This window comes from Grus americana, chromosome 13 (assembly GCF_028858705.1).
Source record: "Grus americana isolate bGruAme1 chromosome 13, bGruAme1.mat, whole genome shotgun sequence".
Taxonomy (NCBI): Eukaryota; Metazoa; Chordata; class Aves; order Gruiformes; family Gruidae; genus Grus; species Grus americana.
Window position 1 is genome coordinate 245,867 of NC_072864.1, and position 16,165 is coordinate 262,031.

The 16,165-nt window shown below is 48.9% G+C and overlaps 2 protein-coding genes across 5 annotated transcripts in view; one reads left to right on the top strand and one right to left on the bottom strand.

Annotated features, from left to right (window-relative positions):
- Positions 1-7,409, bottom strand: part of AP1G1 (adaptor related protein complex 1 subunit gamma 1) — a 52,871-nt gene extending 45,462 nt beyond the window's left edge. For both annotated transcript variants that reach the window (XM_054840150.1, XM_054840149.1), the window contains exon 1: positions 7,085-7,409. The gene's annotated coding sequence lies outside the window, so the exon portion shown is untranslated. The remainder of the gene's footprint in view (positions 1-7,084) is intronic.
- A 1,386-nt stretch (positions 7,410-8,795) lies between these two features.
- On the top strand, positions 8,796-15,829 carry ATXN1L (ataxin 1 like). 3 transcript variants are annotated; one of them, XM_054840153.1, is made up of 3 exons: positions 8,796-8,933; positions 9,246-10,948; positions 15,257-15,829. In XM_054840153.1, exons 2-3 carry the CDS (start codon positions 9,356-9,358, stop codon positions 15,362-15,364), a joined length of 1,701 nt encoding a protein of 566 aa, XP_054696128.1. In that variant the 5' UTR covers positions 8,796-8,933; positions 9,246-9,355; the 3' UTR covers positions 15,365-15,829. The 3 variants fall into 3 exon arrangements, with proteins under 3 accessions (XP_054696128.1, XP_054696129.1, XP_054696127.1); XM_054840154.1 differs by having other exon boundaries at positions 9,246-10,840; XM_054840152.1 differs by having other exon boundaries at positions 9,246-15,829.
- The last annotated feature ends 336 nt before the right edge of the window (positions 15,830-16,165 follow it).

Consider the following 16,165-nt stretch of genomic DNA (forward strand, 5'->3'; position numbering starts at 1 on the left):
GGTTAGAGGCTCTGTGAAGATTTGTGAAAAATCCAACAATTTTACAATCTAGATGACCTTTATCCCTTTACTAAGAACTTGTCGAGAGCCACACAGTTTGTGGGGCCTCTCCTGGAGTCCTTTTAAAAGAAAACTGGCATCACACAAGCTACCACTTAGCCTTGTAAATAAAGTGTTGACTAAGATAGTGACAAATCAGATCTACAAGTTGAACAATTTTGAGCTCCTTCAGAGATACTGGTGAACTTCACCTTCTATTGGCAATTTATTACTAATTTTCCTGTTTGTTCCAAGACTTATTCTTGTGACATTTCAGTTTGAGAGTATTCCTCGCAGATTTCACCATGACAATCACCCCCCAAGAAAATTCCTTTAAGCTTTCTGAGGTCCACCTATTTTCATACTCAGAAAGGCAATCCAATAAATCATCCACAGCACTTCCTGGACAATCCCATGTTCGCCTGGATGACTCCTATCCAGGGGCAGGCCATAACTTAACTACTAAGCCCACGATGCTATGACTTGAAGTAGCATGATTGCCGGCCAGAAGCATGCATTTTGCAGACTTGGTAGAAAAAGAGGCAGAAAAGGTAGAATAGAGTCAACAAGATTACATGGATACTCCTACAGGATGGAAAACATTAATTCACACAAGGTAGCAACCACTTCACATGATATAGTTGAAACCAATATGCACTTGCAGATGTACAGCTGAAGAAAAAAAACACACTACTAACTGAAAGAGAGAAGACTGCACTGGCTCCACTGTTCTTGTTCCTTTCTAGAGGAAATACACATAAAGAAGTGCCATGCCCTTCCCTCCCCCTAGTCAAGTCAACTCTCAGCATTACTTGTGTATCAATTTTCTAGGACTCCGATAAGATTGCAGAACAACAGGAAACAAACGTTTTTCTACATACACACTGCCAAGCAATCCACAACTGGACACTAGACTCATTGAGTACCTTGACAAGCTGTAATAGCAAGACCAGCACAAGGTCTCATGTGCTCCATGGATACAGAGCTGGCACTCTAGGAATCTGCAGCATAATAAAAGGCACAAAGAATGGAAAACGGCTCCAGCAAGTCCTGGGAGAAGATTTATTGGCAGGTATGTATGATCCTCCTGATCCTATAAACAGAGTATGGACAACACACAGCATAACCATAGCATGGCTCTGCCAAGGCAGTCAGTCAGTTATGGTATCAAAATCTTACTGGGACTTAATATATGACCAGACTTCACTAAAGGAGGGAATTAGGGCTATACATCAATAAACAGATTAATAATGAGAATTAAAACAAAAAGAATGCTAAAGAATTACAAAAGCAAAATACAAATAGGATTAAAAAAATCTAGAGCTCAGAAGAATTAAAACACTGAAGTGATCATCTAATTTTCAGTATATAATTTGTCTTGAAATGACACAGAATCTTGAAATTCACACTATAAACCATGTGAAAGATTAAGAAAATTCAGCTTCAGGTGAAAGCTACAAAGCTATCAAATAGCAAACTGCCATGAAAAAATAAATTTTAACAGACTTCTCTATATTATAGAAATGCATTTTATTGCACAAGATGACTTACAGAGAGGACAACCATACCATTGAGTAAGAGCAGACCTGAAGTTTAACTTTAGCTGACTAAATGCTGCTTAGAACTTCCTTCAAAGTAGCAGGTCTTGTTCTTCAGGATTAGTTAACATTTTTCACCAGTACAGGCATATGTTTTTATTCTTTGCACATTAACATAAGTGACAAGGCAATTTTAAAAAGTAATCACCTCTTTCCTCATTTTGTTTACAGCAGCAGCTTCCCTCTGGCATTTCTCTGCTAACTACAAGCTCTAGAAATCAGGGACGATCCCCAAATACTTGAATAGAACCTACCAGTCAATATTTACAGCATCTGATAGGATTGAACATAGAATTCCTCCACCTCATCAAGTCTGTTTCCCCCTTCTGATTTTGAAGGCCTTGCTCATTAGAATAACCTACTATCAAGATCAAAGCTTCTGAAAGAGTTAGATACCTAACCCAGATTATTTCCAATGATACAGGTGGCTAGCGTCTAAGTTCCTTTAAAAAAAGAATTCCCAGCTTTTTACTAGTCTCTGGATTGCATGAAAGGTGTTAGCTCAGTGATTCTCCTCCCTCTGCTATTCATGAATTCTTCTCCTGAACCAATTAAAATAGGCATTCTTTCTTTATGCAACTCATTCCTAGTAAACTATCCAAAAGTGAAAAAAATTAATCAAGAAAAAAGTATTTAAAAAATTTTGTTTTCATCTAAATTATGCTTCTAAATCTCTACTTTCTCCCCTTTAATGATCTTTTTACTAGTTAAGCTTGTCATGTTTCAAAGTTAAAGATCTCATTCAACATGCCACTATGGCAAAAATATTTAAATATAGAACCTTACTAGAAGTCTCTGTTAGGATACAATCATATTAAAATGACTGTTCACCAAATAACCTTTTATATTTACAAGAAGCACCTAGTATTACCAAAACTCACATGCAAAATGTTCAAGTGCTTCAGCCAAGCTATATTCCTCTATTAGGAATTGCAATGTAAAGACAAAAGGACTTAGTATCCTTAAACACGTAATTGAGTTGAGATCCTTCCCCCTGGAAACTATTCAGAAATGTTAGCTTATGTCCAAAAAAAAAAACAAACCCAAAAAAACCCCAACAACCAAAAAAACCCCACCAACCAAAGAACAACCACTCTTTCAATATAGTTTTGGTTTTTTTTTTTTTTTTTTTTAAAGTTGCTTAACAACTTGTTTAGGACAAATTATCAGACTTTTCAAATTCCATTATTATTTAGCCTTGAGTTCTGGATGCATTAAGACATAAAATCCATCAAAGCTCATGGAATTAGTCACAGAAGGACTTTACTGTTTGGGGAAATTGTCTGAATTTTCAATTAAATATACATAAATAATTATAGCTTTTCCTGTAAATACTATTTCTGAACTTGGTTCATCCTAGCAAGCAACCCAAGACTGAAGAAGCATACACTTTCAAACACATTTAAAATACACTATAGTAACAACAACTTAAGTTGCTCCACCTCAATGCATGCATAAGTAATCACATTCCTCAAGCAAAAACAGCTTTTGGGAAGTTACATAATTAAAGCCTGACCTAACTCCCAACTGAAATCAGTAGCAGAACTCCTCTACTTGCTTCAATATAACTGAATTAAGCCTCCTGTACACAAAACCAGAAGATATGTCTGGACTACATGAAAGGAATAACTGCAACGGTTAACTACAATATACGGATGGCCTCGACTCCATACCACTATCACTGGGCTTCACACTTCTATCAGATACTTATTAAAAAAAAGATGTATTGGCAGTAAAAACAGAAATATGCACTGCAAATAGAGATAAAGCTGTGAACAAAAGCAGAGATATTGGTATATGGTCTAGTATTATCAATATTTATACAGAAAACAGTAAACACCTAAGCAAGGAGCACCATTATCATCAAGAAGGGCAAAGGCAACCTAAAAGAGCTGAGAGAAAAAGCAACCAACCATACAACATTCCAAGTGGAAAAATAATCTCTCTTGAGAAAAAGTTATTTAATAAAACAGAGAACTAAAGAGTATAAAGTAAGTAACATCAGAAAATCAAAAAGAAATTAAGGCAGCAGGGGGCTTCAAAATACAGTATGATAATAAAAGGCATCAGTGTTACACTTTGCATTATACAAAGACAGCATGGCAGGGTAGAGGGGGAGATTCACAGAATCGCCTAGGTTGGAAAAGACCTTTAAGATCATCAAGCCCAACCGTTAATCCAACTGCCAAGTCCACCACTAAACCATGTCTCTAAGCACCACATCTACATGTAAAAAGAGGTCAAGTAAGGAAGAAACCACCCCAAAGCAAGAGGTAAAAAATAGTCTCAGAAGTAGCGATGGTCCCATTTCCAGTTGCATTCAAAAAACAAGGAATGTAGCACAAGAGTACTCAGGAGGCAAGCCACCATGCTGTTCAGAAGCTGAGAGGAGGACGAGAGACAGGATAGCGACAGAGGATGTTACATACACTGTTTTTCTAAAAGACCTTCACAGTTTGAACAGATGCTACCAGCTAGCCAACCTAAATGCAGCCATACCTCTCTCCTCTTTGCCTCCTGTGGCTACAGCCCAATAGAAGTTAGTGAGACTAGGTAAACACTTGTGATGAGGTTCCAATTCCTGCACAACAACACACCCAACAACAACTGAACTGGCTTCAAAAGATGCACTGAGCTTTCAACCAGTACAAATATTAACCGCAACACCTGCCAAAAAAAAAAAAAAAAGTATTACCCTTTTTTAGAAGCTAACGAATGAAGCCTTGGAAGAAGAGTTAGCCCATCTACATAGCTGATCAGTGTGACAGATGAGATTAAGAATTCCAGATTTCCTGGCCTCTGTTTCTATACTTCAATCACCACTGACCTACACTACCTTTGTATTTCTCACCTGCTTCTAGTGTCCTAGCTATTTTGATCTGTAAGGTAATCTGGTTATTTTACTTCCTGTTCACTTTCCTGTAGAGTTAAAAAAAAAAAAGAAAATTAGCTACTACTTTCTGAAAAAAACCCTTGGTTAATGCCAGATGAAAGATGAGATGCCACGTTTTTACATTCATTAATATAAACTTTACAATATACCAAGTAACTTCAGCTATGCCCTAGGAAGTTCTAATCTTAGATTTTACTCATATCATCTCTGCTAAACAGATAAAGGCTAACACTACTACTTGTGATATTAGCAGATTCACTTATACTCACATTACTGTGACTCAGTTTTTTGAGTTACAGCCTCATCATATATTCCCTTATTAACCCCAAAACTCTCATCCAATGAGGTAATACTGCTATTAAGGCAGACCAGACCCTTTTTCTCAGAGAATAGCTGAGTATTATCTATAACAAATTAACATCACATTCAGCCAGCAGTTTGCCCTGTTATTAAAAAATACAAAGAAATCAAACACCCCATCTCCTGAAATTATATACATTGCCAACTCAAAACCAAAAACAAATACTCACACTAACGAGGCACAAGAAGCTTTACTGAATGAGTGCCATTAACTTTAGAAGCAGTTAACATTTTCATGAGCCCTTACACTTTGAAAGGTAACTTTCGAAATCCAAACTGCATTATCCAGTGCAGCCTGTCTGCATGCCTAAGAACAGACAACTTAAGTTCCTTTACTGCTGTTCACAACCTTTTTACACTATTGCCTGACAAACTTACTGATCTCATTGTAGTTTACAATGATGCTGATACAAAACTGTGCATGCAAAGGAGCTATCAAGAATCAGAACATTTTTGTATTCCTTACTCTCTTGCCAGGACACTACAACAAAGGTACTGCAGGCCCTCTACATTCCTGTATTACTAGCTTTAGGAAAAAAAATCAGATCAGCAGTCACAGGAACAAAACAAGACCAATTTAAAAAAAATATCAAAAAAGGAGGAAATCTGAAATTTATTGTACACACTGGAGACAGAAAAGCTGAATCCCTTCACAACACAATCACTCAGGACTTGCCTCCCCCTTCTCAATTCACAGGAATTTAAATACCTTCCCCTCCTTCTCTGACCATGGAAGAATCAAGGGGTTCACACTGAATCCCTCAGAAAAAAAACCACCACAAAATTTCTTGCCTTCATTGAGCTCTCAGGTACCTACTGAAGTTTTCAAATCCTGTGCCAAGTACCTCAGTGCACATGAGTACGCAAAAGAAAGAATTTAGCAATAGAATGGGACATGCAAATAAATAAAGGAAAAAATAACAAGGCGGGGGGGGGGGGGGGATAGGCATACAAAAACCAGCTATGCACTATCACACAGAAGTGGAACAGGAAAAAAGTCAAAAAGAAAGTTTAACACCACAAAAATCTCTACCATTTTAAATGTAAGATGCTAGGGGCACTATGCAGGGGAAGATACATACATATTTTACTTTGTTTAAGCCAGCATGGGCCAAACACACCTTCTGGGCATGCACATGAAATGTCACCCTTCCAAAGGTGCTCCGCTGGGATTCCATATCGTTCCACTAACATTTCAGGCATCGGGAACTAAAATACATCACTAAGCATTGTTAAGCATCATTTACAATGTAATAAACCACACAACTGTTCTATGTGCAAACTTTAAAAACAATGCTTACTATTAAAAAAACTTATCATTTGTCTTACAGCTCATGAGAGGAGAGAGCTCAACCAACCTTGAAGAAAGGACTTGAAACTGTCTTTACAGATTGATTGTCAAACAGTGGTCTACCACTAACACAAAACCATACTTGCAGTTTATTGCAAATGCCTTTGACCATAGGTTTTTTGCTTCCATTAAAATCCACGCAACCGTAAGACAACAGGCAAACAGTGTAAGTATTAGAGATGCTAACTGTGACACCGAGCAGTTGCGCAGCACAAGCAATAAAATACTAAAGGAAGGAAGGATGGACGCAAACGTCCAAGCTACTTCTTAGAAGCCAAGGGCCTCCAGCACGGACAGAGTCAGGCGACATTTCCTACTGGCAGAACTTCTGCAGGTCTACACTTTCCACTTCAAGAAACGCTGTGCAAGATCACCCGAGTCCCAGTAGCAAGGGGCGAGAGAGAATCCCGCCAGCCACCCATTCCAGCGCGTACAAGCCGAAGCACGTAAAAAGCGCTGCCCTGTGCCTTGGGAGGCGGCAGGCCAGCCCAGAAGCGCGGGGCAGAGTCCGAGACGGCCCCGGACCGCCGGGCGGAGGCAGAGGGCACAGGCCGCGGCCCGAACGCGGCCCGCGAGAAGCCGCGCCGGCAGAGGCCGCAGGAGGGCATCGGGCGGCCTCCGCCGGCAAAAAAAAAAGCCCACGACGCTGTCGCGGAGCCGCAGCCCGGCCGCGGAGCTCGGCGGCGGGCAGAAGCAGCGAAAGCACACAGGGGCCCCAGGTGGTCGGGACCTGGCGGGCTACGGCAACGGAGACCTGACCTAGCCGGCAGCACAAGGAGAGAAGTGGGCGAGCAGCGAACGCTCGACGCGGAAGCGGGCTGGGGCGGCCGCGGCCCCACTCACCGGGCCGGTCCCTGCAGCGGAGGAAGCGGCAGCGGCAGGAGCCAGGCATTCAAAATGGCGGCGGCGCGGCCGCAGCACCGATACCGCAGGCGGAGGGATCCGTGCGCCGGCACGCTCCCCTCGGCCTCCCGGCCTCTGCCGGCCGCGCAAGGAGGGGCAGGGCCGCGGCGGCCTCAGCGGGGACAGCGAGGGGACGACGCGGCGCCGGCGGCGGCCAGGCGGAAAAGGCCGCTCGCACTACTTTTCTTGGCGGAAGCACACGCGATGCCAGTCTTGCGAGGAGCGGTGCGTCTGCGCCGTGGCAGTCACTGATGACGTCACGCGCGGGGCGGTCCCCCCGCGGCGAGCGCTGTCCCGTGGTGAGGCCGGGCGGGTCGCGCCGCCCGCAACCATGGTTCCGCGGCGCGAGGCGGCCGGCACTGGGGCCTGGTCCGCGGGAGCCGCATGGAACCCGCCGGCTGCCCGCCCCGCCGCCCGAGAGGAAGGCCCTGCAGGGAGGGTGCTCCCAACACGCCGGTTTCTTGCGCTCCTGCTTTTAAGTGTTCACTGGCGGCTCCGGGGACAGCGTCGCGCTTTCCTGACATCAGAGTCTCAGCTCTGCGCCAATATCGTGGCAGCAGTCAGCAGGCACGAAGCAGAGCATCTGATGTAGAAAATGCGTGAGGGACGTTATTCTGAGACCAGTCCTGCAGCTGGCCAGGCCGCGCACTAACGGCAGCACCCAAGGAACGACTCAGGCTTATTTTGCCATCGGGGAGGGGAAACCAAACCGACCTTAAGGGATACGTGGAGTGGGTGCTGCCCGGGCGTACAGACACTGCCGCTCGGGCCCGGGCTCTGGGCGGGAGAGGCTTAGGGTGCAACAGTGAAAGGGGTCTCGAGAAAGGGATCCGGAGCTGGCCCCTGCTCCGGCCAGCTCTTATCTCTACATTTCCCCGGATGTTTTGTCACCTTAAAAATCAACGAATGCCAAGAAACCGCACGCTCGTAGGGACTTGCCGGCAGCACCAAGACAAGCAAGAGACTGCCAGGAGCGTAGGTGCGAGGCAGGACGAGGGGCAGGTTCACACAAAAGGCTGTGCGGAGCAAGCAGGGGGAGGCATCGTTCCCGGAGCAGCACCCCTGGCTCCCGGCACTGAAAGCCAGGCAGGCCACTGTGACTCCCGCGTTCCCGGCCGGCTGCCTGCGAAAGTCCGCCTAAGGCGCGCGAGACAACAAACGCCTCACGACGCAGGCGGCACTGCCGTCGGATGACTCGCTGTTTGCGACTGGGCACCGGGCGCGTCCTTCATCCGCAGGACGTCGCTCCTCCTGCGCTGTGCCCCCTGCAGCCGACCCGCCTGGCTGGGCCGAGGTCTGGGCGCAGGCCAGTCCCCCGGCGGCGCCTTCCTCCGCCGGCCGGCCTGGCAGCGCGCCCTGCCCGCTGGGGAGCACGGCCCTCCGCGCCGCGGCCTCCCCGGCCGGTTCTCCGCCAGGAGGGCCCCTGTGCCCGGCGCGAACCTCGGCCCAGCAGGCCGCCCGGCGGCGGCGGCGCTGACGAAGGCGCGGGCCGGGACCCGCCCAGGACGCCGCGCCCAGCGCCCTGGTGGTGTGAGCACGGCGCCCCGTGGGCACGGCCGGGCGTGGCCGGTTGCCACGATAACCGGCGCTGCGGGAGCCCAGTGACGTCAGCCCTGAGCGCCGCGGACGCGACGTCGTCACGCCCCCTGCCGACGGGAGAGGCACTTCCGCCGCGCGGCGTGGCGCGTCATCGCCGTGCGCCGCGGCGCGGGGAGGGGTCGGGCCGGAGGCGGCCGCGGGCGGCGCCGGGGCTGATGGGGGTCGCGGAGGAGGAGCCCGGCGATGGCGGGTGAGCCGCGGACTGCGGTGGGCACCGGGCGGGCCCGCGGAGGCGGGGCGCCTCTGCAGCGCCTCGGGCTCGGCGGGGCGGGGCGCGGCGCGGCCGGGGCTCTGGGGCCGGGGGTGGAGCCAGCGACCGGGCTCGGGCGCCCGCCGTCCCCAGGGCCGGAGCCCCGGAGTAGGGCTTAGCGTCGTCGCCTTGCTTGTTCTCAGGGCCGGGGCTCCCTCTGTTCCTGCGGCGTGGGGGCTCCCTCCGCTCCCGGGGCCCTTAGCGGCTCGGTGGCAGGGCCGGGACTCACGGCTCCCTCTGTTCCTGGTGCAGGTGAGGCGGCGGCCGGCAGCGGGGATCTGGGAGCCGGCGTGTGGCAGCCCCTGCGGGTGCCCCCATGAACGAGCGTCGCGGCCGGGGCTGCCGGGACACCACGGGGCACCATGAGAGCGGGCCACGAGCGGAGCCAGGAGTGCCTCCCGCCAAAGAAGCGGGATCTTCCCGCTGCCAGCACCGGCACCGAGGCGGGACGAGCAGGGGGTGCCCAGGCCTCGGGCGAGGGCCCCGAGTGGGCCCGGACAGCTGGGCCAGGTCCCACAGCCCTGCGCTATGGCCCTGGCGAGGCCACAGAAGCAGTGGCAGGGCTGACTGTGGACCAATATGGGATGCTCTACAAAGTGGCAGTGCCACCCGCCACCTTCTCCCCCACGGGTCTGCACCCCGTGGTGAACATGAGCCCCCTGCCCCCTGCCTTCAATGTGACCTCGCCAATAATCCAGCACCCAGGGGTGCCCTACCCTCCCATCCACTACGCGCAGATCCCTCCAACGTCCCTACAGTTCATCGGCTCGCATTACACAGTGCCCTACGCTGTCCCTCCTGGCTTCCTACCTAGCCCTCTCCTGTCTCCTTCCACCAACCTCACCGCCTCTCATGTCCCCCATTTTGTGCCATATGCCTCTCTCTTCACGGAAGAAGCCGCTCCTTCCCCCCAGACTACCTCTCCTACCCACACCTTCAACAAATCTGCTTCTGCAATCTCTCCTTCCGGCCAGATGCAGCACCATGCTGGGACCCAGCCGTTAGATATTGCACCAGGTAGAATTCCTGTTTATTATCAGATGTCCCGCCTCCCACCAGGGTATTCAGCGTATGAGACATCTGCAGGTGGAAACCCAGAGTCTCCTCAGCAAGACAGCCAGCTGAGTTCAGAGGTAGCTGCTGCCAATGGTGGACAGAGACATCTGGAGCATAATGTGGTGAGGAGGACCAGCGAGGCTGTGGACTCTGCCAGCAGTAAAGCTGAAGACTGTCTGCCAGGGGCTGCAGTAGGATGTGTGGTCGATGGACAGTTCCTTTCAGGTTACCAGACGTTGGGAACAGAGGTCTCTGTGCCAGCTCACAGAAGCACCCCAGACACTGATCTGGAGGTCCAGAGGGTGGTGGGGGTGTTGGCATCTCAGGATTATCATGTTCTGGCAGCCCAGAGGAAAGATGACCCGAGCCCTTTAAACCTTTGCCATAATATCCCTGATCAGCAGGGGGAGTCAAAGGATGTGCTGAGGAACACAGTGGAAAGGGCTGCTGCTGAGAAAAGCCAGTCCAGGAGTCCATATGTAATGTCCCCTGAAGAGCCGGTTAGGCAAAGACAATTAGCCAAAGGAATGGTGATAGCCAACGGCAAGCCAGTCCTGGTTCCCGCTGGATCTGAGCCCATCAGGTCTTCCACTTCAGAAACCCTGGTGAGGTGGAGCCCAGATGCACAGGCTCGAGGAAGCGTGCTTGAAAAGGACCTGGCCCAGCTGCAGCCACCCAGCTCCTCACACTTGCCCTCTCACTTCATGAAAGGAGCCATCATCCAGCTGGCTACAGGAGAGCTGAAGCGAGTAGAGGACCTGCAGACTCAAGACTTTGTTCGCAGTGCAGAGGTGAGCGGGGGCCTGAAGATCGACTCCAGCACCGTGGTGGATATTCAGGAAAGCCAGTGGCCTGGGCTTGTCACGCTGCATTTTGTGGTTGGGGAGCAACAAAGTAAAGTGAGCATTGATGTGCCCCCAGAGCATCCCTTCTTTGTGTATGGCCAGGGTTGGTCCTCCTGTAGCCCAGGGCGGACTGCTCAGCTCTTTGCTTTGCCCTGTCATAGGCTGCAAGTGGGCGATGTCTGCATATCAATCAGTTTACAGAGCATGAATGGCAACTCCGCTTCTCAGGCTAACTACCCTTTCACAGATCAGTTGATGCCTACTAGGGAGAGATCTGAAAGAACAGCTCAGGGGTCCAGAGAACCGTCTGACAGAGCTGCTGAAAGGAAGAACCACGCAGATAGGGACAGTGCAGCCCAGAGCTCTCATGCAGAACCCTCTCAGCCTGAGACTGGCAGTCAGCACAGCTGGACAGCCCCAGGCTTCCAAAGATACAGCATGCAGGCAGAGGAGCCTCGGCCCTCTCTGCTCCGTCCCTCTTTCATTCCCCAGGAGGTCAAGCTGTCTATTGAAGGGCGTTCTAATGCAGGGAAATGATCCCTTTGAGGCTGTGAGCTAGGGCATCCCCTGTAGGTGAGCCTCACCATCAGGTGGAGAAATTGCACAGACTTTGTGACAGGTTCACCAGCAAGGCTGCTTTCTGCCCTGCAGGACTGGATTTATTCCAGTTCAGTGGCTGACCGGTTCCTCTTGGTGAAGGAGGAGGGCTCCAGTGCCTCAGGGAGCAGCAACAGGCTAGCTGGGGTAGAGAACAGGGATGTGCTCATGAGCTTGCGATGAGAGCATTCCAGAGGTTGGAGGCTGGGGCTTTCTCACACCTCCCTGAATAACTGAGTCCCTGCAGGGCAGGGTCTAACCATTCAGGACAGGTGGGGAGATGAGGAGGGCAGACATGGCTTAAGGTAGCAGATAAAATTGCTGAAGATTTTATTCCTCCTTTCTCATGATGGGGAGAGACGGGTCCCCACTGGAGTTTAGGGGGCTCTACTCCCAGTATCCCTTTTCTTCACATGTGCACTTTAAAAGGACCGTTCACCGATGGAGCTCTTGAGGGCAGGATGGAGATGCTTCTCTGGTGGTTCTGTTTAATGTCTCTTCCACTGAATCCAACTGCTTTTTCTTCTTGCAAAGAATGTACAGATTTGAATGAATCACAGAAATTCAAGAGGAAGGATCAAAAGTATGGGTTTGGGTGTAGGTGAATAGGGAACTTGAGCACTTGGGATGGGACACAAGCTGGGGTGGGAGACATCAGTTTACTGCTATAAAATACATTTCATTATTTGCCACCAAATCAAATCTTTCTTTCCCTGTTAATGACTTTAAAAAAAAAAAAATCTCTTGGGCTTACAGCTTTTGCGGTGGTTTAGCCTATGGATGAATGGGGTTGGGTTTTTTTGTTTGGTTGGATTTTGGGTCTTGGTGGGTTTTTTTCTTTTAAAGCTGGAGTAAAATATATTCAGCATTCTCTAGAGAAGGATGGAGACATCCTTTTTCTGTGAGAAGACCGAGACTATTTTGTAATTAAATCAGAAGAAAACTTTCCAGATGGCTAATTCTTCCCTGCAGACAGTTTCCTGAATAAGCTCTAGACAAGAGACAAGTGTTTGTGCATGTGCAGGCAAGGTACAAAGTTTCTGCGAAGTACAGTTCTATGATTAATATAGGGACTCTAAAAAATATCACAGCATCGTAGGGCATTTCGGGGTGGTTTTGTGTTAGGTTTTCTGATGCTTCACTTTAGAGTTCCTCTGTAGAACAATATGGTAAATTCAAGAGTAGTCTTTTTCATGGTGAGATTTAATAAAAAAGTATATTAATACCTCATTATGGTAATAACACTCCATTCAAGTGAAGGCTCCTGTAGTTATACTAATTTGCCCTCTCTGATGGTGTGTTATGACACCAGCTCTAACTGCTTAGCTAGAATAAAAAATAGTCACTGTTATGTTGACGATAAGAGTCTTCACTGACTTAACTTGGGTTAAGAATTCCTTGTATTAAGATGCCCATCTCTGTGCTAGGACCCGGCTTTTGAGAGGGTTTCTTTTCAGTGTGCAGGTCCCCGCTAGAGTCCCGATGCTGCTCCTGATGTTCAGCATACCATTCTCTGTCTCCCTTCTCTCATCCTCCTGAAGTTTTCTGTCAGGCATGCCTGGCTTCTAGGGCACTGCTTCTCTCTTTCCCTGAATGACTTGTGTGTCAGCACCCCTCCTCAGCGTAGCTGTCCTTCGGTCAGCTTCCAGTGGTGGTGTCTCAGGGCTGTTCTGCACGCTCTCCAGGAATGTGTCCTGTAACTGGTTGGCTTCAGTTGACTGTGTGGCAGAGGGGTGCTCTGCCTAGGTGTTAGGCAAATTTGAGAGTCTCCAGAATGTCCCGTCCCTCCAGGCTGTCAGTCCTGTTTTCCTAGCACGTTGCTAGCCATTTCTGTTGCCTTTGAAATGCCTGCACCAGGACAGTTTATTTTCAGGCCTTAGGTGAGAGATGTGCTACTCATGCCTTCAGTGTTTGTGCCTCATGGGAGTTTCTCCAGAATGAGGATGCTGCCTTTATCACGTGTAGCTTCCCCCAAATGACACACTGCTTCCGATCTCATCAGCTGCATTTGAAATGTATGAAGTCATGGTGATGCTGTCATGTGAAGATTCTGCCTCCTTGGATGCAGCAGCTGTGGGAACAGACGCTGTTTTCACAGCACCGTTTGTCAGTAAAATGTACTGTCTGGCCCCGGTGGCTGGCCTCGTTACCTTGTGTGTTTCACAGTTGCTATTCATTGGACTCTCCTACGCAAAGACCTCGATTAACGTTGGTTAGTACTTAATGCTCAGGATATCCAGGGTGTCAGTGGCCCAAGGCAGAAGGCAGAGGAGCCCAGGTTCTCTTGCCTGTTCTTTGCATGGTGCATGCAGAGGGATTCAGAGCTGTGGCAGGCAACTAAGAAAGGGATCTTGCATATGTATGGCGTGTGAATGTGGATGGGCTGGTTGCACGCATAGAGGGATTGAGCAGCTGAAGGGTGCAGAGCACCTCATGTCCATCTTTGAACACAGAATTCTCTGTCTTTTAGAGAGAGGGTTTGGAGAGCCTGCCTTATCTCATGTGTGTTATTGTAACTACTACTCCTAGATCTCAGCCGCACTGAACAGTGGTCTGACAGGGCAGACGCTGATGTATGAGGCAAGACGCTGTGTGGCTAAAATAGCTTTGTACTGTAGGCAGCTGAAAGGCTGTGAAGGTGCTCACCCTGGACTTTGGTTAGCTGTGCATCTGCTGAGTGCAGTTCTGAGCTCTGTGGAACAGGCCAGGGTGAATTTGACCTTGGTGCTTCTATCCAGTCTCCCTGTCGGTCCCACTGTTGTGCACATTTCAGCTGCCAGTTCCTCTATGGAAGCAATGGTTTGGGACACATCTCATGGTGGGGCATTGAGATGAAGAATCTGGGCATCTGGCTGCTTGCCTCAAAGGCGGCGGGCAGGAGGGGGCCACTGGTGGCCCTCTAGCCCAGCTTAGCAGTACTCGTAATCACTGGAATCTGTCCTTACTGGGTTGGGCTGTGCTGCTCAGTGCCTGCGGTGGTGGCTGTGTTGTGTGTTGAGGCTCTCCTGAGACAGGGAGCGAGACAGGCTCTGCTGTAGGCAGAAAGGCTATGAATGAGTCCATGGAGGAGGCTTTTATTTCTTAGGTTTACAGGGAAAGGAGAAGATAAAGCCAGGAAGACATTATGGAATGAGATGGTTATCCAGGCTTTTCTGCTGGCAGAGATGTGACAGGCTTCTCAGAGAAATATACTGTTTTCCTGCTGCTATTGTGAAGGGGAGGAGAGCTGTGTCCTGTCTTACCTGTAGGAGGAGGTCTCCTGGCCTTGGTCTTAGCCAGCTCACACAGCTCACACTCGGTGGCAAGAGTCTGTAGGATGCAATAATGGGTGTCTGTAGCCATCTGTCCCACCTCATGAAACATTCCTTGGGTCAGCTGCCCAGCAGAGGCTAGGCCTGTTTCTAGGCTACGCGTACACTGTTGCTCCAGGAACGAGACTTGCTCCAAGCAATGAGCGCTCATCACTACCAGACTATGCAGAGGAAGCTCTGTCTGGAAAGAAGGAAAGCTGCAGAGGCCCCTCTGCCTCCCCTTTCCAGCAGGTGCGCAAGTTTAATGCACTTTTCACATTAAGTGTCCCCGCCCCCCCCTTCCCTACCCCACACTTGAAGTCACTTTCCCCTGTAGAGAACTAACAATCCTTGTTACTCAGAAAATATTGTAAAAGAAACTACAGCAGCTTGAGTAGCCCAAATGCTAGTTCCTGCCCACAGCAGTACATGTGCCTTTCCCTAGCGTCACTCACAACTGCTCTTTGTCTTTCAGGCTGTCCTAGGGCCTGAAACTTTGCAGAAGCTGCTAAGATGGCTACGAATGCACATTCTGTACAGAGTTTGGCCCAGGGTGTGTTCCATGTATGGCTTAAAATGCTGATGGTCAAGGCCCTTCCACGGTCTTCACATCTGTCCATGGAGGACAGGACTTGCCCCTAACGTCCTTCTAGGCTGCTGCCACCCCACCCTGCAAATGCACCCATGCACATCCTAGTTGTTTTCCGCTTTCATGGCACCTTAGCGCCAGGGGAGGGTCTGCCCATGCAAAGCGGAGAAACAGATGTGTGGCACTGGGGGAACCGGCTGGGCTGCCCTGAGGCAAGGAGGTCTTTGTAGATAAGTGCTGATCCCTCAACTATAATCCCAGTTATGTAATGGCTGTATTAACATGTAACCGACCGCATTGTATCTAAAGCCTTAGAACTAGTCAGGTGCTCCCCTCTGACCTTGTTCCTGCCCCTTTCCTCCTACCTGATCTTTAACAAAGCATTAATAATTCTAAGGATAATCTCTATTTTGTTGTGCTTTTTTTGTAACTGTTTTAAATAAATCAATTTGTACTGTATATTTGTACTTTTGGTGAGATCCTTTTTCCTGTTTTACCATTTTAAGTCTGTACTTGGCTACACACAGATTGTATTTTTATTGTTAATGCTCTTATGAATATTGCATTTAACTTGTTGACTCTGTAAACACAGTATATATATCTATATATATATATATATATAAAAACCAATAGCTTTTCCTTTGGTGTTTGAGACTTTTTGCTCGCCTGTAGCATCAGTGATTAGGATGTGGCTTCTCTGGTCTTACACAGAGTGATCTGGAGACTTGTGACAAGGGCAAGGTAAAGGCTGTCTGACAGACAGATTATAAGCCATGATTTTGTGTTCAAATACTT

Coding starts and splice junctions, on each gene's coding strand:
- ATXN1L (XM_054840152.1), top strand. CDS start 9,356: ATGAGAGCGGGCCACGAGCGGAGCCAGGAGTGCCTCCCGCCAAAGAAG.